The sequence below is a fragment of the Plasmodium relictum genome (assembly GCF_900005765.1).
Source record: "Plasmodium relictum strain SGS1 genome assembly, chromosome: 3".
NCBI lineage: Eukaryota > Apicomplexa > Aconoidasida > Haemosporida > Plasmodiidae > Plasmodium > Plasmodium relictum.
The window spans coordinates 506,115-532,893 of NC_041681.1; the positions used below are offsets into that span (position 1 = coordinate 506,115).

The 26,779-nt window shown below is 18.8% G+C and overlaps 7 protein-coding genes across 7 annotated transcripts; 4 read left to right on the plus strand and 3 right to left on the minus strand.

The window, feature by feature from the left end:
- Positions 1-2: 2 nt before the first annotated feature.
- On the plus strand, positions 3-479 carry PRELSG_0311900 (conserved Plasmodium protein, unknown function; the record flags this gene model as incomplete). Its single annotated transcript, XM_028680111.1, has 1 exon — positions 3-479. A coding segment is annotated over one exon (477 nt), but the record flags the coding sequence as incomplete, so codon positions are not given.
- Positions 480-1,139: 660 nt separating this feature from the next.
- On the minus strand, positions 1,140-5,516 carry PRELSG_0312000 (conserved Plasmodium protein, unknown function; the record flags this gene model as incomplete). Its single annotated transcript, XM_028680112.1, has 1 exon — positions 1,140-5,516. One exon carries the CDS (start codon positions 5,514-5,516, stop codon positions 1,140-1,142), a length of 4,377 nt encoding a protein of 1,458 aa, XP_028531641.1.
- A 2,009-nt stretch (positions 5,517-7,525) lies between these two features.
- On the minus strand, positions 7,526-8,209 carry PRELSG_0312100 (dynactin subunit 5, putative; the record flags this gene model as incomplete). The annotated part of the gene is made up of 1 exon (XM_028680113.1): positions 7,526-8,209. One exon carries the CDS (start codon positions 8,207-8,209, stop codon positions 7,526-7,528), a length of 684 nt encoding a protein of 227 aa, XP_028531642.1.
- Positions 8,210-9,304: 1,095 nt separating this feature from the next.
- PRELSG_0312200 (conserved Plasmodium protein, unknown function) lies at positions 9,305-10,105 on the plus strand (the record flags this gene model as incomplete). Its single annotated transcript, XM_028680114.1, has 3 exons — positions 9,305-9,523; positions 9,835-9,907; positions 9,981-10,105. 3 exons carry the CDS (start codon positions 9,305-9,307, stop codon positions 10,103-10,105), a joined length of 417 nt encoding a protein of 138 aa, XP_028531643.1.
- A 701-nt stretch (positions 10,106-10,806) lies between these two features.
- On the plus strand, positions 10,807-13,449 carry PRELSG_0312300 (metallo-hydrolase/oxidoreductase, putative; the record flags this gene model as incomplete). Its single annotated transcript, XM_028680116.1, has 1 exon — positions 10,807-13,449. One exon carries the CDS (start codon positions 10,807-10,809, stop codon positions 13,447-13,449), a length of 2,643 nt encoding a protein of 880 aa, XP_028531644.1.
- Positions 13,450-15,326: 1,877 nt separating this feature from the next.
- On the plus strand, positions 15,327-21,825 carry PRELSG_0312400 (conserved Plasmodium protein, unknown function; the record flags this gene model as incomplete). Its single annotated transcript, XM_028680117.1, has 4 exons — positions 15,327-21,101; positions 21,206-21,369; positions 21,448-21,518; positions 21,656-21,825. 4 exons carry the CDS (start codon positions 15,327-15,329, stop codon positions 21,823-21,825), a joined length of 6,180 nt encoding a protein of 2,059 aa, XP_028531645.1.
- Positions 21,826-22,283: 458 nt separating this feature from the next.
- Positions 22,284-26,126, minus strand: PRELSG_0312500 (conserved Plasmodium protein, unknown function; the record flags this gene model as incomplete). Its single annotated transcript, XM_028680118.1, has 4 exons — positions 22,284-22,337; positions 22,439-22,572; positions 22,691-22,788; positions 22,879-26,126. 4 exons carry the CDS (start codon positions 26,124-26,126, stop codon positions 22,284-22,286), a joined length of 3,534 nt encoding a protein of 1,177 aa, XP_028531646.1.
- Positions 26,127-26,779: the final 653 nt, after the last annotated feature.

A 26,779-nucleotide genomic window follows, 5' to 3' on the forward strand; every position in this document is an offset into this window, starting at 1 on the left:
GTGAAAAATTAGTTGAAAAAAAACCAGAAAAAACAGTTTTTGAATCACAAAAAAGCGAAAAGAGTACAGCAGATGTAAGAGCTTGTGAAAGATTAGTTGAAAAAAAACCAGAAAAAACAGTTTTTGAAGCTCAAAGATGCGAAAAGAGTACAGCAGATGTAAGAGCTTGTGAAAGATTAGTTGAAAAAAAACCAGAAAAAACAATTTTTGAAGCTCAAAGATGTGAAAAGAGTACAGCAGATGCAAGAGCTTGTGAAAAGTTGGTTGAAAAAAAACCAGCAAAAACAGTTTTTGAAGCTCAAAGATGCGAAAAGAGTACAGCAGACGCAAGAGCTTGTGAAAAGCTGGTTGAAAAAAAACCAGAAAAAACAATTTTTGAAGCTCAAAGATGTGAAAAGAGTACAGCAGATGCAAGAGCTTGTGATAAAATAAAAGAAGTTATGAAAAGAAATTTGTCTGATGAATGTCACACCTTTTAAATATGATGAAATATCTAAATCTATCTATCTATCATCTATATATTATTTCTTTTTTATATTTATATAAACCTTTTTTTTTTAATTTTAAAAATGTATTATTAAAAAATTATCAAATGTATATTTTTTTTTCCATAAATTTTTATAATTGAATAATTGTTTTCGTACATTTTTTAGTATTTTTTTTATTAATATTATTTTTAAACTGAATTTGTTCTATTTTACAATTTATGTTTAACAAAAATAAGTACATTTTTAATTTATTTTATAAAAAAAAGCAAATACAAAAAAAAAAAAAAAAAAAAAAAATGAAATAAAATGAAAATAAAAATAAAAATAAAAAAATAAAAAATAATTTTATAAATTAGGGTTAGATTTTTATTTAAATGGAGAATTTTAGTATATGGATAATATTTTTTATTTTTGACAAAAATTATACATAATAATATGAAATGAAAAAAAAAAAAAGTATATATGATAAAAAATTAATTTTAAAAGAATGCACATAATTTTGCATTCACATTTTTTTAAATTATTTTTATAAAAAATATAATTTAGAAAAAATAAAAAAATGAAAAAATATTTTCTTTTACTTATTTCCTATTTTTTACAAGACTTGTATATATATATGTCATTAAATTTTTTAATTAAGAACAATTCACTTTAATACGGATAATTGATATCTTCTGATGTTACAGTATAGTTATTTAAAAAAAATAAATTAATTGAAGAAATATTCATTTTATCATTTAAAATATTATTTTTTTGATAAACATTTTTTGTGTTAAAATATTTTTGTAACATTAAAGAAAGTAAATAAAATTTATAACTGAAATTCTTTTTATTTAATAAAAAATTTGTATTTTTCTTTAATTGTAAAAGCTGTTCATTTAACTTCTTTGAATCTGTATCTGTTATAGTAATTTGTTCTTGTTCTAATTTGTTATTCTTACAAGAATCTGTTTTTAATGAGAGAGGATTTTTTATATTAGATTTCATAAGATTTAAAAAATAATTGTTTCTATTTTCATCATTATCGTCACAATCATAATTATTATTACATAAATCAACTTGTGTCATATTCGAATTATTACTTTTTTCATCATTTACATATACGAATAAATTTTCATTCATACATTCAAAATCCGTTAAGAAATTATTATTTTCTTCAGATATTTCATTGATCATATTTGATGAAAAACAGGAGTTATTACTTTTTGAATTACTACATTCTTCTTTATTTTCTTTCTCTAATAAATTATTCTTTTCTTTATAAAATTCATTAGTCGATAATATGAAATCTCTTAAATGATTTAAATAATTTTTATCTACTATCATTTGTTCATTTAAATCATTAAGTGTATTATTATTAGTTGTAGTAATATAAGTATCATTATCATCTGGATTATTTAAATCTTCTAATTCTAAAATTTTATATGACATTTTTTCTTTAAAGGAAAAGTTATCTCTTGAACTATTTTTTAAACTTAAAAACAAATCATCTATGTATTTCTTTTCTATGTCTTTATGAGAATTTAATTTAGAATTTATTGAATTTGTTGTATAATTAGCCATAGTTTCTTCATCGGGATTATTATCTATAAAATTATTTTTAAAATTTGATTTTTCTATGTTTTTTGAAAATATAGGAATTAGATGAAATGCATCTGATATAATATTAGTTTGATTAACAAGTTGTTTTTCAAGCCATTCGTGTAATTTTTCTTCTTTAGTTAATTCTTTTCTAATATTTTTTTTACTATCATTTATTTCTATATTATCTCTGTAATTTTCGTTAATGTATAATAAATCTCCTTTTTCATTATCTTGTTTTATTACATTTTTATCATCATCCAATGTTATTCTCAAAGTATTCATATATACACTCGTACATTCATTTTTATCATCTATTTTATCATCGGAAGCACTACTTTTAAAATTATCAGCAAAAGACATGTTATTATTCCAATTATTTTCATTTGCAAAATCATTTAAATCATTTTCTTGATAATTCATTAGCATATCACTAGGATCATCAAAATTTGAAGATTTTAAAACTGATGTATTTCCATCTATCCTATGAATATTATTAACGTTTTTTGAGATAAGAACATTATTTGGTAATTTTGAAGAATTAATATTTTTATTAAAAGATATATTTTTAATATCATTTAAGTTAGTGCTATTAGTTGAAATATTATTAATTAAAGGATTATTAAAATTTTTATTATCATCTAGATAATTCATATTATTGATATTATCTATATTTTCATTATTCATATACATGTTATTTAATAAATTAGGTGTAATGTTTTTATTATTATTTACCCCTATCATATTTTCTTCATTATTATCTAATCTATCTTCTGTATTAATTGATTGTATATTTCTTATTTGATTATAATTTTTATTTATATTTAATTTTCTATTATTATTTATATTTAACATATTATTGTGAACGTTCATATTTTGAGATAAAACCATGTTATTTGCATTAAAAATTACAAAATTTGGATTAGATACATGTTTTTCATGAATTTTTGCGTTATTAATTTTTTGGTTATTCATAATATTATTATTGTTATTCATGTTGCCGAGAGATGACAATGTATTTCTATTAATTGAATTATTAAATCTTGAAAGACTCTGAGAAGGAGAAGAATTATTATCATTACAAAAATTTAGCATATTTTTGTCATTGAACAATGCATTAGATACTATTTTATTTTTATTTTTTTTCATTTCTAAGTCTGGTGGAGGAGGTATATTCATCTGATTTATATTGGTTGCATTAATTAAATTATTTTCTACATTTTTTTCTTTTAGGTCCATATCTCCCATTACATTATTTATATTAGGGACCTTTAATTGTCTATTTTTTAAAGGATCCATTGAATTAAAATTATTCATTAAATTATTGTTTATCATATTGGGATTGTTGCTCAGCATATTCGAATTGTTATTTATCATATTCGGGTTACTATAATTCAGCATGTTTGTATTGTTTATGTTATTTATTTTCATTTGATTATCATTAGGCAACAATATTAAAGATTTTCTATTATTCATTGGCATATTCATATTATAAAATCTATTATCACTAAATGGAGGTGGTGGTATAATTAAGTTATTAGATTCTGTTTGGTTATTTTGTTTTATAATTTTCTTTTTATTTACATTAAAAAAATCTCTATGATCTTCATGCATATTAGAAATAGCATTGTTCACCATTAAGGATGAAGAATTTTTCATATTACTATTATTTATAGAAGAATTATTCATTATATTAATCTGATTTTCATTATACATATTATTATTTCTGTTGTAAATCATATCATTATTATAAACTATATTATTTACGTTTTTCATAATATTATTTTTAAATGATGAAGGCACTATGTTATTGTAATTCATCATGGACACGGCATTATTATTTTGCATTCCTAAAATATTGGATGAATTTGAATTCATATAATTTTTCATAGGTATATTATTACTATTATTATCATCTATTTTGTTATTATTAATATAATTATTTTTTTCAAAATCTTCATTAGCAGATGATTTTAACAAGTTGTTATTATACATATTATTTGTAATTCTGTTTTTCATATTTTTCATCTTATAATCTCTAAATTTCATATTTTTTTTATTTCCTACTTTTTGATCATCATCATGGAAAAAATTGTGTAATGTTTTGTTTTTCATTTTATCTTTATAATTGGAATCAAACCACGTATAATTTTGATTGTATGTTGTTACATAATCATTTTCAAAATCTTCTTTTTCAAATCTTTTTTTCATATCTATGTTGTAATTTTTATAGCCATCGGATTTTAAATCGTCATCAACATTGTAGGCATTTTTAAACATGCCATTGTTATTGACATTATTGTAATTATTGAAATTGCTAGTACTATCATTATTATTATATTTTTCTTCATAAAGCAAATTGTTTAATTTTCGATCTTCCATTTTTCTACTGTACTTATTAAATAGTTTATTGCTACTAATGCTTCTACTTTTATTTTCACTTTTTAATTTTTTACTAATACTATGTTTGGAATAGTTATCAGATGATAACGAATTATAATTATGATCATTATACCTATATATTCTCTTACTGTTAATAGAAACATTTCTATGCTTATTTATGTATTTATAACTAGATGATTTTTTATCATAATCATTTTTTTCATTGGTATATGAATCTTCATATTTTTTATCATAGCTTAATTTTCCTTTTCTCTTTTCTTCATATTTTTTATATATATCTTTTTTATCAGTACTTTTTTTTTTGCTATATTTTTTATCGTCATTCTTTTTTTCTTCGTTCTTCTTAAAATCAGATTTCCTATCGTCTGTTTTTATCTTCTTACGTTTTTCTTCTTCATATTTTTTGTATTCATACTTTTTTTTTTCATATTTGCAATCTTCGTCTTTTTTCTCATGATGCTTTTTATTATCATATTTTTTATCATGTTTTCTTTTTTCTTCTTCATATTTTCTATAATTTTTTCGGTCTTCATCTTTCTTTTTACTATGTTCTATAATTTTTTCTTCCTTCTTTTTATTATCATGCTTTTTATAATTTTCCTTTTTCTTTTCACTTTTTTTTTCATAATTTTTATTGTCATACTTACTACTATCATATTTATTTTCACTCTTTCTTTTATCTTCATTTTTTATTTCATCAAATATTTTCAAATCACTTTTTAAATCAGCATTCTTTTTTTCTTCATTTTTTAATTCTGAATATTTCTGTTCATTTATTTCTAAATCCAAATCTTTTTTTTTATTTTTTTTTTTTTCGTATGATACAGACCTTTTGCTTGATAAATTACGTGAATAATTATAATTTTCTTTATTTTTTGATAAATTAACTTTTTCTTCATAATGTTCATCATACTTAAATAAATCTGCTTCCAAAAGATTTTTATTATTTGATGACTTCATATATTTATGTTTTGAATTTGTTCTATGATTTTTCTTTTTTTCATAATATTTTTCATCTTCATATTTATGACCTTTTTTTTTCATTTCACTTGATTTATGTTTATCTATACTTCTTTTAACTTTTTTTGAAGAACTTTTTTTATCTCTATCTAAAATAAAAAAGTTTATATATATATATATATATATATATATATATAAAATATAAGAATATATATTTTACATATTTATATTTTTATTTTTAAATATAATCAAATAAAAATATGAATTTCATATAAAATTTTGCTTCTATTATTACTTGATTCTTGAATTCTTTCCCCCATTTTTTTTTTTTTTTTAATATATATCAGAGTTTAAAATTCCAGATAGAAATAAAAAAAATTAGCTTCGTTAAATATAGTGATTAATGTTTAATAATAATGAAATAAATAAAACATTTTATAATATATAAATATAATTAAATAAGTTTATGAACTATTAAAGAAAAAAATACTTTCCGATGAAAATATTAAAGAATATATATATCAACAAATAAAAAAAATAATATATATATTTGTTTGTACATAATATAACAAAGTTTTTAAAATTTATTAAGTTTCATAATATTAGAACACTTAAAAATAAAAAATTAAATAATTAATCATATAAGAGATATAATAATAATAAAAAAAAAGAAGAAAAAAAGAAAAAAAAAAAAGGTAAAGGGCAAATAAAATTAAAATTTTGCATAGCACGTTGTTTAATTACATTTCTTACATAATAAATTTATATAAATATTTAAATTTCATTGAAAAATACTAACAAAAGTAAAAAAAAAAAAAAATTAATAGGACAAAAGTTATTAAAATATTATGAATACTTATATTTTATAATTAGCGGAATTTGTTAGTAGTTCAGATTATATTATTTTATTTTTATTTTTATCTCTATTTTTTTAAAGTAATTTATTTATTTATTTATTTCTTTTTTCACTTTGAGTAATTCTTCACATCTCCGATGAAATTTATTTACTCTGAAACATGCATGTGTTTTTAATTAAAAATGTGTTTGTAAATTAATTAAAAAAAAAAATGAAATAAAATAAAAAAAGTTATAAATAATAGTAAAAATTTTAATAAAGTAGAATATAAATGTTTCTAAATATGAATCAATTTCTAAAAATGAAATTATTATTTTATGACTTTCATTTTTAAAGTTTATAAATAGTCTATTCTTTAAATTTATTAAAAAAAATTTTAATTTTATATTTTTTTTTTTTTTTTTTTGCAAGCATCTCTATTAGAAAAATATATATGTATATATGAAAGATTTCAAATGTTTTAAGAAATTATGTTATTTTTATTTAAAGATATAAATAATTTACATAAATTTGCAATTATATTATGCATAATTACGTAAAATAAATAATATTTTTGTGTAATTCCAATGTATAGTTAATGTACTAGAAAAGGGATTTTTTTTACGTAAAATCATATATATATATATATATTTAGAAAATAATAGGATTAATAAAATTATTCCTAATTATTTTTAATTTATTATTATTTGTAATTTTGATTCTTTTATTTTAAAATTGTTTTTTTAAAAATGTGTTAAATGCGCATACATTTTTATTTTATTGTATTATTGATGAAATAATAATAAAAACTATAAAAATTTTAATTGCAAAAAGCAGAAAACTATGTAAAACAAAATTCTAAATAATATATATAGAAGATAACCAAATGGAGATAATAAAAATATTCTATATAAAAGAATTATTTACTAAAGAGAAAGTATTTTTTAGAGTGTATTATTTAATATGTTAAAAGTGATGAAATTCATGTTAGATTAAAAATCTTAGATGTTCTTAAAATAAAAAATAGAAAAAAAGAAAAAGAAAAGAAAAAATAACAATAATATATATAATTATAATAAATAGTAAGGATAGTTTTAATAATAATAATAATAATAATGATAATAATAATGATAATAATAATGATAATACATAATAAAAAACAACGAAAAAAAACAAAAAAAATAGTGAGATATATTATAGCATATATATTAACCAAATATAAAAGAATTATATGAAAAAGGTGAGAAAATCCAATTTTTCACTCTTTAGAATCAGGTGTGAAATTTTTATAATGAAAGTATGGAATGTCTTTTAAAAATATTTCAGCAGATTCAGGTAATTCTTTTATAAATTTTGCAGGACATCCAGCATATTTTGAAAAAGGAGATATAATAGTGTCATTAGGAATAAAAGTATTATCTTTAATAATTACGTTATCTTTTATTACAACTCTTTCTCCAATAACACAGTTGTTTCCTATGTAAACATTATTTCCTATAAATGCTGCTTTAACTATACAATCATTTCCAATATACACATGATCACCAATAGTTACTGTTACATATGAACTATCATTTGATTTGCTTCTTTCACTTTTATAACTACTGTTATTATAATTATTATCAATATTCTCCTTTTTGTTTATGAAACAAGGGCATATAAGTGTTTTTGATCCAATAATAACATATTTTCCAAAATATAAATTACTTAAATCACCTCTTAATATAGCTGAATTCTTTATAATTGATTTTCCTAGCATATGAATATTTTTCATTCCACACAAAATAGAATCTTTACATACTTTATTTCCTGAAGCTGTTAATATATAATCTGATCGATTAAATTTTACAGCTTTCTGAAATGTAGCTGTATTAAAAGATTCTAAATAGCTGTCACTAATTAAGTTTGTCAATCCCATTACTCCCTCTCTTTTTTTAGCCATTTTTTTAATAAGATAATATTTTTTTTAAAAAAAATTATAAACAGTAAAGAAGAAAAAAAAAATTTTGATGTAAATAGTTAGACACACAAATAAATATTTGTATTATTTTTATTCATATTACTTTTTTTTTTTTTCTTTTAATTAATTAAAGCAAACTATTTAAATAATTATTTATTAAATGATTTCTTTTTCTTTTTTTAATTTCTGCAAAAAATTTTAGTTTATTTTTGAACAAATGCTCATTTTTCATACAAAACAAATTCTCAAGAAAAATTTGTTTTTTGTAAATAAATACTTTACATTTTTTGTGGTCAAATTAAAAAAGATATTTAACACAAATATTCTCTCTTTTTATTTTTTCATTTTAATTTCTTCTTTTCTTAAATCATAAAAAAGAATTTTAGAAAATTCTTTTGCATTGGGTTTTTTTTTTTTTTTTTTTTCACTTAATTCATCTTATATGATTGCAAATATAGGATAAATTTATATAAAATTTTATATAAGGATAAAAATATGTAAACAAAATTTACATTTATTTAATATAATTTTTGGAAATTAAATTATTCTTTTGTTCTAATATATGTTTATTTTAAAAAGTACAAAAAAAAAGAAAAAAAAAAAATATAGTAAAATAAATTAAATTTATTTAAAAAAAAATATTCTAATGTGATAAAATACAATCATCTCTGTTGTATTTTTATCTTTTCTTAAATATAGTTTGTATTATTTTAATAACTTTTTTTATAAATTAAAAATTTATATGCTTCATAGTTTATTTAAAAAAAAAAAAAATAATTTCAATAAAAAAATTATATTTCTAATATTCTTGTAGTATCCTATAATAGATTTTATTCATGTAGAAATAATTTCCATTAATTTTTAATTTCATTTTTACCTATTCGTATTTTTTCTTTTTAAGTTTTTAAATATAAGAATGAAAAAAAAGAAAAAATAAAATAAAATACAACTGAATTATAAAAAAAAAAGAAAAAAAGAGATAATTTTCTTTTATTTCATGAGAATATAAATTATTTTGAAGAAATCATTGATAAAAGAAATTTAGTTTGAAAAAATAAAAGAACAAATCAATTAAAGATGAATGAGCAGGATGAATATTTAGAAAATTATTCAAGTACAACACCAAAAGAAAAAGAATGTAAAGTTAATGCAGAAATTTATAGGTACCATAAAATTTATATGAGTTACTTGGATCTTTATTTTTGTGTTATTGATTTTAATCAAACAATATTTATATCTGTCAGTGATGAAAATAACGAATTAAATGATTTACAAGCGTCTTATCCTTTAAAATATGTAAAATAAAAAAATATGTATTTACATAAATTTTTATATTATGCACAGAAAAATGAAAAAAAAAAAATAGTAAAATAAAATAAATGGATAAGTTAAAATATTTTTATAAAAAGAAATAAAATTTCAAAATAATTTATATATATTTTTTTTTCTTAATCTGAATTATTTACATAACATTTCATTAAATGTTAAATATTTTATAAGTTGTTCAATTATTATTTGGAAATTTTTTTTCTATTATAATGAAAATAAGAATTTATTATATTTTTAACTTTTAATATATTTCATTTGTTTTATGTATGTTTTTTTAGGAAGATGCTGATAATACAGTATGTTTAGTAGGTGAACCCAATTCATATGGAAATGATATTGCTCGATTATTAGGTTATATTCATATAAAATAAAAAAATGAGAAGTAAATTATATATACATATGCATATGCATTTTTTTTTTATAGGAAATAAATTTAAAATTCCATTTTATGTAAGTGTAAATGTTGATGAAAGTGATGAGAACTTAACAAATTTTATTTTTTCCAGTTGTCTAGATATTTTAAAACCTATATTTAAAAATAGATGCTAGGAATATATAAAATACAAAATTAAAAGATTACTTTCCATTTTTTTTTATGAAAATGGATATTTTATTTTATTAAGGTTATTTAGTTTATTTTGTTTTTAAAATTTTTTTTTTTTAATTTCTTCATGTATAAAATAAATAATTATATATTAATGTTTCTTATTAAAATTTAAAAATTATATATTCACTTTTTATATTATTTACTTTTATAATTTTTTTTTAATTTCTAATTTACTTTTTAAGTTTTATTTTTATTTTTATTTTTTTTTTTTTTTTTTCTATATGCTATGTAATTAATTTTAGAATTTAATTTTTTTATTAATAATTTTATTTCAAGTAAAAAAAAAATTAATAGGGCTTAATTTTTTTTTATTTTTTGATAAAATATTTCACCTGCTAAGATAAATTTTTTTAACAATATTTTATAAAAACAAAAAGAATATATGTATATATTTTAAAACGAGAAAAAATATATAAGTTTTTATTTTTATATCTATTTGAAAAAAATTCAAAAAATAAAATGGAACAATGTTACAAAATTCTTAAAAAATAAAAAGTGAATTTTTAATAATATAAAAATGTAAGACCATATAAAAGAATATAAGAAAAAGAAAAAGAAAATTAATTGAAAAATATATAATAATAAAGAAATAAAATCCAGTTTAAAGAATGATAATACCATTTATTAATAATAAAAAGGAGAAATGTTTTTTTTTATGTATATTGTTATATCTTTTTTTTTTAAATTTTCATTGATACATAATTTAGTTAATAAAAGACCATATGGTTATTTGTTAAATAGTAAGAATAATTTTGTATATATATTAAACAAAAAAAAAGAGAATAACGTAATTATAAAGAAGAAATCATCATATCTTTTTAAAATAAAAATTAATAATTTAAAATATACAAAAAATAGTGACAAAGAAGAATTAAATGAGCTAGATAAGGAAAATCTAGTGAATAAAATAAAAAATGGAGTTGATAAATTATTATTTGTAAATAGAAATATAATTGAAATACATGAAGATGAACAAAAGGAATTATGCGAATACTATACATCTGATATTAAAAAAAAAAAAAAAATAACTGTTGATAAATGGGAAGAAGAAGTTGATAAATTAATAGAAAATATAGAATATAAATTACATTCAGAAAGTGTAAGAACATATGATAAACTAATAAGAAATATAATTTATAATAATGCAGTTAGTTTAAAAGATAATTATTTAGTTAAGGATTATATAGATAAAATATTTCATAAATACATAAATTTATTTTTGTTAAATGAATTTGAAAATAGCCACAAAGAACATGAAAGAGATGAAAAATGTGATGAGGAAGAAAATAAAGAAAATAAAATTGGTAATAAAAATGAAAACAATAAAAATTACGATAATTATATAATTTTAAATGAAAAACTAAAGGATAATAATATGAATAAAGAAAATGCTCAATTTCATATAAAAAACGAAATTAATGAATCAGTACATCATCATATAGTTAATAATAAATCAAAAAAAGATATAGAAAAAGGAATTGAAGACGCAATGAGGATTATTATAAAGAAATTAATTTTATTTAAAAAAATTCTAGTACGTTTAATAAATAAATATAAAATTGAAATGACAGATATATATATTGATACACGGACGTATGATATAAAATTAAAAAGAAGTACTTTTGAAGATAATAATAAAAAAAAAAGCGACTGGAAGTTGATATTTTTGGGAACAGGGTCAATGTATCCATCAACAAGTAGAGGTACGTCATCTTTTATTTTTCAAACAACAAAAAAAAAATTTAATGAAGCTTTTTTATTTGATTGTGGTGAAAATACCTTTATATCACTGCAAAAAGCAAATATAAAAGTTAGTAAAATAAAAAACATTTTTATTACACATTTACATGGTGATCATTGTCTTGGTCTGATTTCAGTCTTAACCATGCTGAGAAATGTTGATAAAATAAATATATATGGCCCAGAAGGAATATATAGATTTTTAAAAAATAATTTGAATTCTACTTATTCAAAAAGAATTGCAAAATTTTGCGTATATGAATTAAAATTGAGCAATAAAAATTATGATTCATTGAACAGTAATACTTTAAAAAATAGAAATAATTTAGAATATATATATAAAAATGACAAAAACGTTTATTCTATATTAAAAAATGATTTTTTAGAAATAAATGGATTTTCTATTAAGCATACAGTTCCAACTATTGGTTATATTATTAAAGAATTGAATGTAAAAAATAAATTTAATGCTTCCTATATAGATGAATTAATTAAAAATAATTATGATCAACTGAAACAATGCAAAAATTTAGAATATGATCCTTATAAAATTTACGAAAATATTATAAGGAAAATGAATTCTAATGATGTGTTTATACTTCCTGATAAAACAAAGTTAACTTTTAATAATGCTTATAAAGAAATTTATAAAGAAAGGAAAATAGTAATTTGCCAAGATACTTGTGATGCATCTAGTTTAGAAGATTTTGCAAAAGATGCTGACATTTTAATTCATGAATCAACTAATAGTTTGGTTGATTTAACTAATAAGGTTTCATCTGATTTTGCATTTGAAGATGATTATAATATACAAATTACTGATTATCCCAGGAAAGATGAAATTCAGGGAAAAGATAATATAAATTCTATTTTAGATAAGAAAGAACATCTTCATGAACAAGAAAATGAATATATTTCAAATGGTGAAAATAATGATAAAAAAGAAAATGTTACAGAAGACATTGAGAAGAAATGTTTATGCGAAAATGAAGTAAATAAAATGGATAAAAAAAAAGAAGTTGATAGCCCCTATGAAGAAAGAAGCATTCTTGTTACAAATGAAGAAAAAAAAGTAAGTATGAAAAAGGATTTATTAAAAAAAAAAATTGATAATGAATATTTTATAAAAAGTTATAACAAAATAATTTCCGAAAGGGGGCATTCTACTGCTAATATGGCAGGAACTTTTGCTAAAAAAATAAATGCAAAAAAATTAATTTTAACACATTTTTCTCAAAGATATATTGGTGATAATAAATTAAAAAATATTATTGTTGTTAGAAATATTGAAAATGAAGCTCTAGAATCATTTCAGGGTAATAATAAAAATAGTGAACATGAAGAAAGTAAAGAATTTAAAATAAATAAAGAAAAAAGAGAAAATACAGAAAACGAAGAAAATATAATGAGAAATAATATTTATAAAGATAAAAATTATATTAATTCTACTGATAATAAATGTGATAACAATGATTTTTATGATAAAGAAGTTGTTGCTGCTTATGATGGTCTAATCGTATATATTCCTCCTCAACAGAAAAAATAAAATATTGTCATTATATTTTTACAAAACAATGGATTTTCTCCTTGGATGCTTTATTATTTACAATAATATTTACTCTGGTTAAATTGAAGGAGCATGCCCTTATTTAAAAGAAAATTGCATTTTTTATTATAAATTTTGTCGATAATCAAAATTTTTATTATTAGTAAAAATATCACTGTTCAAAAAAATGTTATGAACATTTTATATTCTTAAGTTTTCGTAGTATTCTCATTATTTTGGGGTTGTACTTCTTTTTTTTCTTTATATTTTAATTTCATATGTTATATAATTAAACTAAGTATGTGTTCATAATTTACTATTTTTATTTCTATTATTTTTTTTTTTGTCATTATATATATATATAGGTTTCTGATTTTTAATGTGTTATAATATTTTATATTATTAATTTATAATATTTATTATTGTATCTTTTTTTTTTTTTTTTTTGTCTAATCGTAAAAAAAAAAAAAATTTTTATGCACCTTTGATTTTATATAGATTAAAAAAATTCTTAAGGTTGCAAAAAATCTTTACTATTGTTTTAAATATTATTCATTTTTTCATATTTATTAATTTTTAATTTTTTTTCTTAATTTTTTTTGTTAGAAAACTTGCGTAATATTTTTTTAAAAAAAAATATATAACAACCAAATAATTTTTCTTTCAATTTTTTTTTAATTTCGATTTTTTTTTATTTCTTATTTCTGAAGAAAATATTGATAAATTATATTAAAATGCATTTTTTAATTTATCATTTACTTTGATGAAATTTATACACATGATTATTTTTTTCTCATTTGTAATTCTTATAATTTTTCTCTTTTTTAAAAAAAAAATAAACTAAAAAAGCGTACGCACTTTAAGTAAAAAATTTATTGCAAAATTTATTTTTTAATTTTTCTATCATATTTTGCCTTTTAAAAGGTAAAAAAAAAATAAAATAAAAATTTCAATTAGATTTCATCTTTCAACATAAAATATTTATTCGTAATTGACGTATGCATAAATTATTTTTTTTATATAGTGCTGTATGTTTTTTTTTATTAAATATTAAGCATTTAAAATACAAATAAATTTCTAAATATTTAATTTTACAAAATTTGAGAATAAAAAAAAAGAAAAAAAATATTTACATTTATTTTTATATATATTTTTATCTTTATATCTTTTTTTTTTTCCCCCTTTTTTTAAAAAGAAAATGTAAATTATGAATTTAAAAGAAATTTTTTTCTCAATTTTTTTCTATGAAAAATAAGTCTTTTCTGTATCATATACTTTGTAAAAGTTGGATTTTTTTATTCATATTTTTTTTATAATAAAAAAAAAAAAGATATAATAAAATTTTTTTTTTATTTTAATTTGTTTTTAATATAAGTATAAAAATACTAAAATTTTTAATCAGTGAAGATATATTTTTCAAATAAATGATTTGCTTGGATATAAAAAAAAAAGTATATTATATGTATGTATGAAAAATAACCATATAGCATTGTTGGAAAAAATAATTTAAAAAAAAAGAATTGTATTAATAAAAAAATTAAGAGCGATATTTTAATTTATATGGAAATTAATGAAGAATGGAATGCAAATATTTTAATAAAAAGAGAAAATAAAAGTTTACGATAGAAATTTATATAAATATATTTAAAAAAAAAAAAAAATAATAAATTAAATAAAAACATTCTTCTTAAATATTCTTTACTTAAAAATTGTAATTGTATAAAATATGTAAATGATTATATTCTTTTTATAATTTTTTTTTTTTTTTTGACATTAAAAGTTCAGGATATATTTCTTTATTCAAAAATATGCTTACATTATATATATATATGTAATATTTAAAAAATAAAAATATTTTTTTCTTTTTTTTTTTAAAAATGTCTAATCATAAAAATTCAACAAATAACTATAACTCCACGTTGAATATAAATAATGATTATGATGACAATAATTATGAAATTAATGAAAATGAATTAAAAGAGGTGGAAAAAAAATTAGAAAGCTTTGATAATTTAGAAAACTTTAAAGAGATGTCAAGTGAAGATTTCAAAAACATTTTAAACAATGATTCCTATTATAAAAATATAATTGGTGATGATAATAATTCTCCATTGAATTATAAAGATGACATTGATGAAAAACTATTAAATTATGAAATAGAAGAGAAAAATTATTTTCTAAACTCAAAAGAAGGCAAAGACAAAAAAAAATCAGAATCAAGATATTCCAAAATTAGTCTATTAAATGATGATTATTTGTTAAGGGATGATATAGATTTAGATGAATTGGATGACAAATTAAAAAAAAAAAGAGATAGTTTATTATCAATTCGTAATTTAAGAAATTCTTCCATTTTTAATTTAAGTGTTACAGATGAGAATATAAGGAATTCTTTACATAATTATGACTATTATAATAATGATAAATTAAATATTTCTTTATCAAAAACAGATAATGCTTATGATAGTGATTTAATAACACCATCCCCTTCCAAAGGGAAAAGTAAATTAAATGAAGAGAATTATGAAATAAATGTACACTCGGATAATATAAATAAGCAAGAACAAGAACAACAAAGAAAAAGATCTATTGACTTACTAGATGAAGAATTAGATAATTTAAAAAAGAAATATTTATTAAGTGATGATTATAATAATAATAATGAACACATATTAGATGAGTATGCAAGTGATTCAGAATTTTTAAAAAGAAGTAACTTAAATAAAAAGATTAGTATAGATAAAAATTATGGTAATGATGATTCTTTAAATAATTGTAGAAGGAATTCTAATAATAGCTTTTCCTTATGGGAAAGCAAAATAAATTCAACAAGAAAAATAAAAATAAATAATGAAACACCAAAAAAAGGAATATTAAAGCAAAGTAATTCTATATCTCCAATTAAAATGATAAATGAAAATATTAGTACTAGAAAAAAGTCTGTTCAATTTTCGCATAGATCTGTTGCACTTTTTGATGAAAAAGAAAAAATTTCTCCTTTACATTTAACTCAATTTACTAGGATATCTAGTGATTCCAATAAATCGGAGTTAAAAAAAAAATCCCAATCAAATACTTATAATGCCAGTAAAGATGTTGATTCTCATAATGATTTTATAAGCAACGTAGAAAATTCACCTATTGATAAGCTTTTATATAAATCTAATGATAATAACAAGAGGGTATCATCAGAATCAATACGATTTCAAACGAAAAAATCTATTGATAACATTGAATCTGCTCGTTTATCACCAATCAAAAATGATTTAGAACCAAAAGATTTTAGCTTAAGACATGATAATGATTTGGATAAGTTACTAAGTAATGAAATTGATAATATTAATGAAGATTATATAAAAAATAATTTAGATAATGAACCTAATGAATTAAATGATTTTGATCATATAAGTAATAAAGAAACAAATAAATTATCAGATGATAATTTAAAAAATATGGAAACAAATGATGAATATTCTACAAAAGAATTATCTTCTAAAATAAATTATGTAAATACATTATTAGAAAAAAGAATTTCAACAAATAAAAATAAAAATTTTAATAATAATGTTGAATATAATGAACGTAAGAGTACACATTCCAGAGGGAATATTGCATCGCCTCAAGTAAATATGAATAATTATGAAAATAAAATTGTTAATAAGATTGAAAATGAACAAAGCAATAAGGAAAATTATTTAGATTCATACAAAAATGAAAAGAAACAAATAAATTATGATGAATTAATAAATAAAAATGAAGAAATAAAAAACAGCTTAATGGATAATTCAAATAAATTTAAAAATAATGATGCTTTATCAGATAATAAAAAAAAATCATATAAAAAGTCGATCGTAGAGACTGAAGAGGATTTAATATATGGAAGTTCTAACTTTAAAACCAATAAAAATATAAAAGTTTCAAATAATAATAAATTTTCAAATGAACAATGTAATATTAAGGGAAATTTGGATGATAAAAAAAATAACAATATTAATAATAGCAGTTTTAAAAAAGAGAATAATTTATATAATAAAGGTGATGCAAGTAATTTTAAAAAATTCTTTGATAATAAAAACAAGTTAGATAGAAAAACAATAAATTTTATTGATAATAATACTAAAAATAATAGAGAACTAAATTCAAGAGATATTAAAAGTAAAATTGTAAATAGGAGAGCAAGCTATAGTGTTGCTATTAGAAATAACACACAAACTAATTTTAAAGGTACAAATTCTACAGCTGGAGACTTAAAAAATAAAAAACTATCAAATGAAAAAAAAGATTTAAGTTATCAAAGCAATTCAAGGGAAAAATCTCAAGTTGGTTTTAGAAATAGATTAAGTGTACAGGCATCTTTAAAAATATCAAATAAGCATATATCTTCGAAAAATGAAATAGAAAATACACAAGAAAAAGAGCAAAATGAAACAATTAATAGAGAAAAATATGAGATAGAAAATCATGAAAACGAAAGGAAATCTAATAAATTTATTCAAAACAATGATAAAGAAATTTCAAATAAAAGAGAAATATTGAATAAAAAAGATGATAATTATTGTGTAATATCAGAAAATGAAAAAAGAAATGTACAAAAAGAAAATTATGAAGATGAAGTGTTCTCAGATCAGTTATATCATGAAAAATATAAAATTTCTAAAGCTGAGGAAAATTTATATGAACAAGAAAATTGTGAGAAAGAAAATTACGAACAAGAAAATTATGAAAAAGAAAATTATGAAAAAGAAAATTTTGAGAAAGAAGATTACGAACAAGAAAATTATGAAAAAGAAAATTTTGAGAAAGAAAATTACGAACAAGAAAATTATGAAAAAGAAAATTTTGAGAAAGAAAATTACGAACAAGAAAATTATGAACAAGAAAATTTTGAGAAAGAAAATTACGAACAAGAAAATTTTGAAGAAGAAAATTATGAACAAGAAAATTTTGAGAAAGAAAATTATGAACAAGAAAATTACGAAGAAAATTATGAACAAGAAAATTTTGAGAAAGAAAATTACGAACAAGAAAATGTTGAACAAGAAAATTATGAGAAAGAAAATGTTGAACAAGAAAATTATGAGAAAGAAAATTATGAAAATAACTATGAAAGAAATTTAATTAGAAAAGAAAATAAAGAACTCTATCAAAAAAATTTTAAAAGTAGAAAAACTTATTTTGATCAGCATATGAATTCTCAAAAGTTAAATGAAGATTCTGATGAATATTATGATAAAATGGATTTAAATACAAATGAAGAAAATTATAAAAAATTTGTTTACGATAATAAAAATTATAGAGAATACGCAATGAATAAAGATAAAATAAATAGAAAAAGAAAACAAAACAATGTAAATAATACTAATTTATATTATGATGAAATTTCTGAAAAAAAGGATTATGCATATGAACAAAATGAAGAGTTAAATCTATATGAGGAAATTACAAATAATAAAAATCTTAATTATAGTGAATATCCAAGAAATAAAAAAGGTGATTATACAGAAATTGATAAAGATGAAAAATATATATATGAAAACAAAGAAAAAGAAAAAAGTAAAAATATCATTGAAAATAAAGAACATAACATTGATGAAGACGGAGAACAAGGAGAACTAGAAGAAAAAGAGGAAGATGAAAATCAAGAAAAAGAAACAGAAAAAGATGAGGATAAAGAGGGGAAAGGGGGTAGAGAAAACGAAAAAGAAAATAAAAGAATTGAACAAAATAATGAAGAATATGAAAATGAAAAATTACATGGAGAAAATGCACTATATGAGAGTATTTCTAAAAATAAGAATTTTACAGAAGAAAAAGAAAGTAAAGAAATAAAAAATAAAAAAAAAGAAGAAAATTTGAAATTAAAAGAAAAATTGAATGAAAATTTAATAAAAAAGCAACAAACAATTAAGGCAATAACTTTGAAAGTTATAAGAAGGTGTAGAATTTATTCCATAAAACAAGTAAACAATGAAGGCAAGAGCATGAATAATCTAATTAAATTATATGAAAACATTCGTAATATGATATTTAAATTCATAAATAAAATTAACAATTTAAATAACGTAAACACAAAACTCGATGATGCTATATTAAAATATGAAATAACTCAATTAAATTATAGTAAAACAAAAAAAGCAATTGAAACATTAAAAAAGTATAATTTAAAAATTGAAAATAAAATTAATGAAAAAAAAATGTTATTAGAAAAACAAAATGGTGTATTAAATAAAAAAAAGAAAAAAATTGAGTTATTAACAAATGAATTAAATAATTTAAAAAATATATATGATAATGGATCTGTGAGAAAACAAGAAATAAATTTAATAAAAATTTATAAAGAAAAAATTGAGGAATTAAAAAATATAGAGATAACAAAAGGATTTCTAATAAAAAATATTAATAAATATGGTATTAATTTTGAATTATTAAATTTCAGTTATTACAATTTTTCTACATTATATGATTATAAAAATTTGGATACTTTTTTTTCAAAAGAAGACAATATAAGTGAAAATAACAACACAGTAACTAATGTAGAAGATTCAGATAAGAAAAATGAAAAATACAACTCTAATGAAGCCAGTATGCTAATAGAACAAATTGATTTTAATAAAAAAGGAAAATTTTTAAAAGAAATAAGTAATTTATATAGCAACGAGGAAAATCATGATAATGAAAAAAGAACTGTTTTAATAAAAAACAATATGCTTTCTTTAAATAACGAAGCCAATATAAAAATATCTGATATAAATGAATTATATAAAAAAGAATTTAAATCAAAAATTCATAGAAGAACTAAAAGAAAAACATTCCTAAAAAATCAAATATCAGAGGAAGATTTAAATTGTGAATGGCCATATAATATAACAGTAGATATAATATTTTCCAATATATATAAACAAAAGCAAGAAATGGATAATTTCAATATTTCTTCTCCTTTGAAAATTAAAAATATGAAGCATTTAATAGCAAATAAAATGCATTTATTAAATAATGAAAATGAAGATAATAAAAAATATTTGAGTTTGTTCAGACCATATAAGATATTAATTGATTCTTTTAAAAATTTTAAGGATATCAAAATATCAACATATTATAAATATATAAATAATGAGAATATGTATTATCATATATGGAATAAAAATTATGATAAAGATAAATATATAATTCAAATTAATAATATTAATTTGAATAATAAAAATAAAAAGAGAAAATCCACCAATTTACTAATTAAAAATATAGAAAGCTATTCTTATTATTGTCATGATAATTATTTAGGTGTAGAATGGAAATTACAATTAGAAATAGTTAAATATAAATTATTAGAGGTTATAAATAAAAAATTACAAAAATATACAAATAAAGAAGGAAAAAATAATAATAACAATAACAATAATAATAATAATAATAATATTAATAATAATGATATAAGCACAGCTAAACCTAATAAAGAAGCATTGAAATATTTAATTGAAGAAGTGGAATACTCTTTTTTTATATTAAATCATATTTTGTTTCAGTATAAACAATTATTAAAATGCTTTTTATATTTATCTAATACATATTTTGAATATTATCAAAATATAGTTATTTTTAAAACTATTGTTTTGTCAAATCAAATTAGTAACCATTCCTTTTGGCTCTATTTATATGTATGTTTCGAATTTATTTTAAAATATTCAAATGGATTTTACTATTATATATAATTATTATCATTTCACTAATTCTTTCTTTTTTTTTTTTTTTTTTTCCTTAGATAAATTTAGAAGAATCTTTTACATTTGCTTCTTTGCTTCATGGTATTGTAGAAGTAAAAATAGAATGTGTTGATGAAGAAGATAAGTATAATGAAGAATGTAAATCTATCAATAATAATATCATGAAAAAGTTACAACAATGTATATTTACTCTTAAATCAAGGTGAGTATTTTTGAATCTAAAATTATATTTTATAATAATTAGTATTATATAATATGTACATGCTTTTATTTTTTATAGGCCCTTAGATATATCAGAAAGAATTAATTCTTTTAATATAGTTGATATTATATATGCTATTTTCATAAATGGTAAGTTACTATATATTATATATATATATATGTTTAATTAGATAATTATAAAAATAAATTTTTTTTTTATGTATTCCTTATAGAAAAAATGATTTTATTTGCCTATATTTCTTTTTTTTATTTTCTTTTTTTCTCAGAAAATTATAACTTTAATAGCTATCAGAATAACGTGGAAGAAAATTTAAAAAAATTGAAATCATGTGAAAATTTCATAAATGAAATAATAGATAAAAAAATTGTTGTTCCTATAGAAATAAAAAATAGTATTAATAAATTTGGAGATGATCAAAATTTAAAAATTTTTTAAGTATCTTTTATTTAAATTTAAAATTTTTTTTTATTATTAAACATATAATTTTCCATTTATATATATTTATTACGTCTATACATAAATTTTTTTTATTTTCTTTTTGTTATTTTTCTTATGAATATAATAAAGTTTCGTTCCTTATGCATCATAAGCTATATTTTAGAGAAATATATTTAAAAAAAAAATAAAACAAATGTCTTTTTTTTAGTTGTAATTTTTTAAAAGCTATAATAAATGCGCGCATAATTTTTTTTTTTTTTTTTTTTTTTTTTTTTTTTTGTATCTGAACGGTGCCACTTTTTATAAAATTTTTTTTTTTTTTTTTACAATTTTTATAATTTTATTTAAAACTTACATCAAAAAAAAATATTCTAAAAAAATTAATTTTTATGTAAAAAAACAAATAACATTTATAAATCTGTGTGAATATATATTAAAACAGAAAAAAATATATTTTATGATTTTTTAGTCTCAAGAACAAAAGCATACATATAGTCAGTATTCTCAATCTAAAAAAAAAAAAAAGTTTAAAGATTATTTTATATATTTTTTCATTATACTTGTATATATATTTAAAAAAAAAATAAAAATTTTTTATTTTTTTTTTTACTTCTAAATCCTTTAAATAATCTTCTTTAATTGGAACAATAAACGTAGTATACTGCTTGTCAATAATAACAGGTATATTTTTTTTCTTACTAAAATGCTCACATATACGAACAAATTTCTTTTTCTGATTAGAATCTTTAAAATATATATATATATATATATATATTCAATTACATAATAGAAGATAAAACATATAAAGCATATTTGTTAATAAAATTATTTATATATCTTTTTAAAAAATAAAAAAAATTACTTGCTCCTAATTGCCAAATTGAATAATTAGAACAGGAATTTTTAATCTGTTTTAAATTTTTAATATCACTTTTAGTTTCTACATTTAATTTGGGGTATCTAAAAAAAGAAAAAATATATATAAATATTTATAAACAATATACATAAAAAGTTTAATTTGATAGAAAAAAATTGATTAGGTAGAATTACATCTTAATGCTAGGATTTCCTTTATAAAATTTTGCACTAAAATCACATTTATATTTTTGGTTAACATAAAAAGCAATTGTTTTTTCTTTAGCATTATTATCATTATCAATATTATTATTACTATTATTGTCCTCATTAGAAAAATTATTTTCGATATTTACGCTATCTTTTTTTTTTTTATGATCTCTATAATCTACTTGTTCACCTTTTCTTTTGGTTGTCTTTCTTGAATCCCTTTTATCATAGATGTGTTTATTATTTTTAATGTATTCTGAATTATTTTGATATGATTTATTTTTTTTAATTCTATTTTTTTTTTCATTAAAATTAGTTGCAGAATTATCTCTATTGGCTTTTTTGGGACTATCTGCATCATATTTATTATTAAAATTTTTTTTATGACCATTTTTTTTTAATAATAACATAACTTTGGAATCAAGAAATCCTGTATTTCTTTTATTAAATTTCCTTTCTAATCTTTCTTGTGCTTTATTATTATCATTTGACAAAATATCTAACAACTTTTTTCGTGACAAGCTAACTTTTTGCTTATTTTCCCATTCTCCTAATGTAGAAAAATCTATATTAAGAAGAGTATTGTTTGAAATTTGAATTCCATATAAATGATTTCTAGCTTTAATAGCATTATGAATACTTTTATATTGTAAAAAAAAACAATTTTTATCACTTACATATTTAATATTTGTAATTTCTCCAAAATGTGTAAACATTGTTTTTAGCACACTTGCTGTGTTAAAAAAATAATTTTTTAGAATATTACCTATCCATAAGCAATTATTAGGTTTAAGAGGAGCTGAAAAAGTTACTAAAAAATTTTTTTCTTCCAAAGCTTTTTTTGCTTCTACACACTTTTTAATAGTTCTAAATGTTAAATGAGCATATACTTTCTTTTTTTTTTTTTCTGATTCATTTTTTATATTTTTTTCTGTTGTTTCATTGTTCACGTCCATATAATCACATTTTTCATTGTCTTTAGAGTTATTTTCTAAATTTTCATTTTCTTTACTATTATTTTTTTTTTCTTCTTTTTTTTCCTTTTCTTCTTCATTTTCTTCTTCTTCATTTTTATTAATATCGTTTTTACATTCATCATTATCTTTTATTTCTTCTTTCTCTTTTTCCTCTACTTTCTCTTCTATTTTTATGCTTTCTTGGTTATTTTTTATTTCTTTTTCAAAACATATCTTTTTTAAATCATTTTTATTAACTTTCCCTTTATGAATACTATTGTCTTTTTCATTATCCACATTTTCCTGTACCTCATTTAATTGTTCATCCTTATTTTTTTCTTCTTCATTGTTTGGGTAACTTTCATAAATAAACTCTTCACTATTTACAATTATATCATTATTTTGATCATTATTACTGCTATTATTAACATTATCACCTTCATTATTATTAAAATCTTCACTACTCCCTTTCTTATTATTTTGATTTTTGAATAATTTTTCTTCTTCATTTTTAATTGAATAGAAAAAAAAAACCTCTACAGATAACGAATTTTTTTTTTCATTTGAAAAAATATTATTAACATACTCTTTAAATTTTTTTAAATCTTGCAAATTAGTAGGAATATTAGTTACCAATAAATATCTATTAAATAACTTATACTGAAAAAAAGAATTTAAAAAATCCAAATGATTTTCTTCAATGGATGCATTAGTACACCATTTTAATACTTTATTTTCTTTTCTACTTATCCATGTAGGATTGCTACTCATTAAATTATCTTTATGAATATTAAATGGATTAGCATCATTTATAGACACAATATCATTCATTTTCCTTGAGGATAACTCATCGATTTCTTTTTGTTGATAAACATTTGGATAACTATCAATTTTTGGTGTTAGGGAGGAATTATTTTTATTAGAATTTGTTATATTATTAGTGTGAGGAGGAGGGGGAATATTTTTTGAATATAAATTTTTTGAAAAAGAATTATTTAAATACGAAATATAACTTGTATTAGGGGATATTTCATAATTATTATATTTATGTGGAATGAAGTTATTTGAGAATTGATCACTTATATTTCTTTTTGATGGCAAAGAAATTTTATGAATATTCTTTTCATTATTTATTGGAAAATTATTTAAAACATAAAATGGTTCATTATTCTTTCTTATATTTTCATTAAAAGAATTATAAGGATTAATAGGTGGAGGAGGAGGTGGTGGATGGAGAAAATTAACTGAATTAAATTTTTGTTTTTCTACACTAAGTTCATGATTATTTATTATTTTTTCAGAATTTAAAGGAATATCTGAAGATAATATAAAATCATTTGGCAGTTTTTGTGAATTGGATGAAACGTAAAAATTATTCATATGTAAAGCATTTTTTGATGTATTTTTAAAAATATTATTATTATGAAATAACTGAGAATTTTTCATATAATATTTTTTATTTTTATATAATTTTACATTTTTTTTTAAATTTATATTATTGACTGATTTTTCAAGAAAATTTCTAGAAATTATGCTTTTATTTGATTCACTTCTTATATTATTTTCATTTTCTTCTCCATCTAAAGCATTTATATCATCTTTTTCATTTTCTTCATAATTTCCAAATATAACTTGCATTCTTCTATTTTTTATTTTTAAATTATCTAAGTAACTTTTTGCTTTTCTTGCACTACTAATATTAAAAAATAAAACGTGTATACCCTCGTTATCATCCATATATATATTTTTCACTTTACCAAAAATATTTAATAGCATATCTAAATTTTTATCAGATATTTCTGAATATATATTTAATAAAATTATTTCTTTGTTTTCTTCATTATTTTCCTTTACCCGTTCATAAGGAATTTCATCTTCAACTACTTCTCCTTCTTCTTCATCAGAGGATAAATTGTTTAAAATATTTTCTATTTTTTCATTAATTTCATTTTCATCTAAACATAAATCATAATTTTCAGATATGTCACCTTTTTTATCATCATCTTCCTTGTCTTTTTTTTCATTTGAATCACTTTTTGTTTTTTCTACAATTTCTTCAGATATATCATTATTATTTATTAGAACTTTGTCATTATTTTCTTTGCTTAATAGATAATCATTATTAAAAGAATCACTAATTTTATCATCTAAATTTTCATGTAAATTATTGTTCGCATCTTCCTCTTCATCATCATAATCAACTGCATCATCATTGTTATCATCAAAAAATTTATAATTTTTGTTTTTTAAATTAATTTGCTTTTTCCATATGTTCATTAATGCTTCTAATGTATTTTTCTTATTTTCATCACACTTATCATTATTTAAATATTCTTTTGATAAAAAAATTAACGTATCTAATTCTTTTATATCTATATTGTTTCTTGATAAATTATTTTCTATATATAATAGAAAGTATAACAAAAAAACCTTATCATTTTTTATGATATTACAAATTATATTAACTGGATTATAATATATTAACTGTAAGAATAAAATAAAAAGTATATTTTCTTCATAATTATAATTTTCCCAAGTAAATTCTTTATTCTCAATTTTTAAATTAAAATTTAAATGATCTTTTTCTAAATTATTTAACAAAAAGTTACATATTTCATTTTCATAATTTTTATATATTAATAAAAAATTTTCTCCTATTAACTTTTTTTCCTAAAAAAAAAAAAATTATCATAAATGTATACAAAATAACATTTATAGAAAATGTTTTTTTTTTTTTTTTTTTTTTTTTTATTACATCAGTAGATGTGTTATCAAAACTAAATTTAAGAATTAATTTCTTAAATGTTTCCAAATTTTTCTTACAGTAAATAAATATTACATCTAATTCTTTTACTATATCATCCTTATTTGAATTTTCAATAATTCTGTCAAAAAGCTTTTCGAATTCTGTTTCATCAAAGTCATCGTCA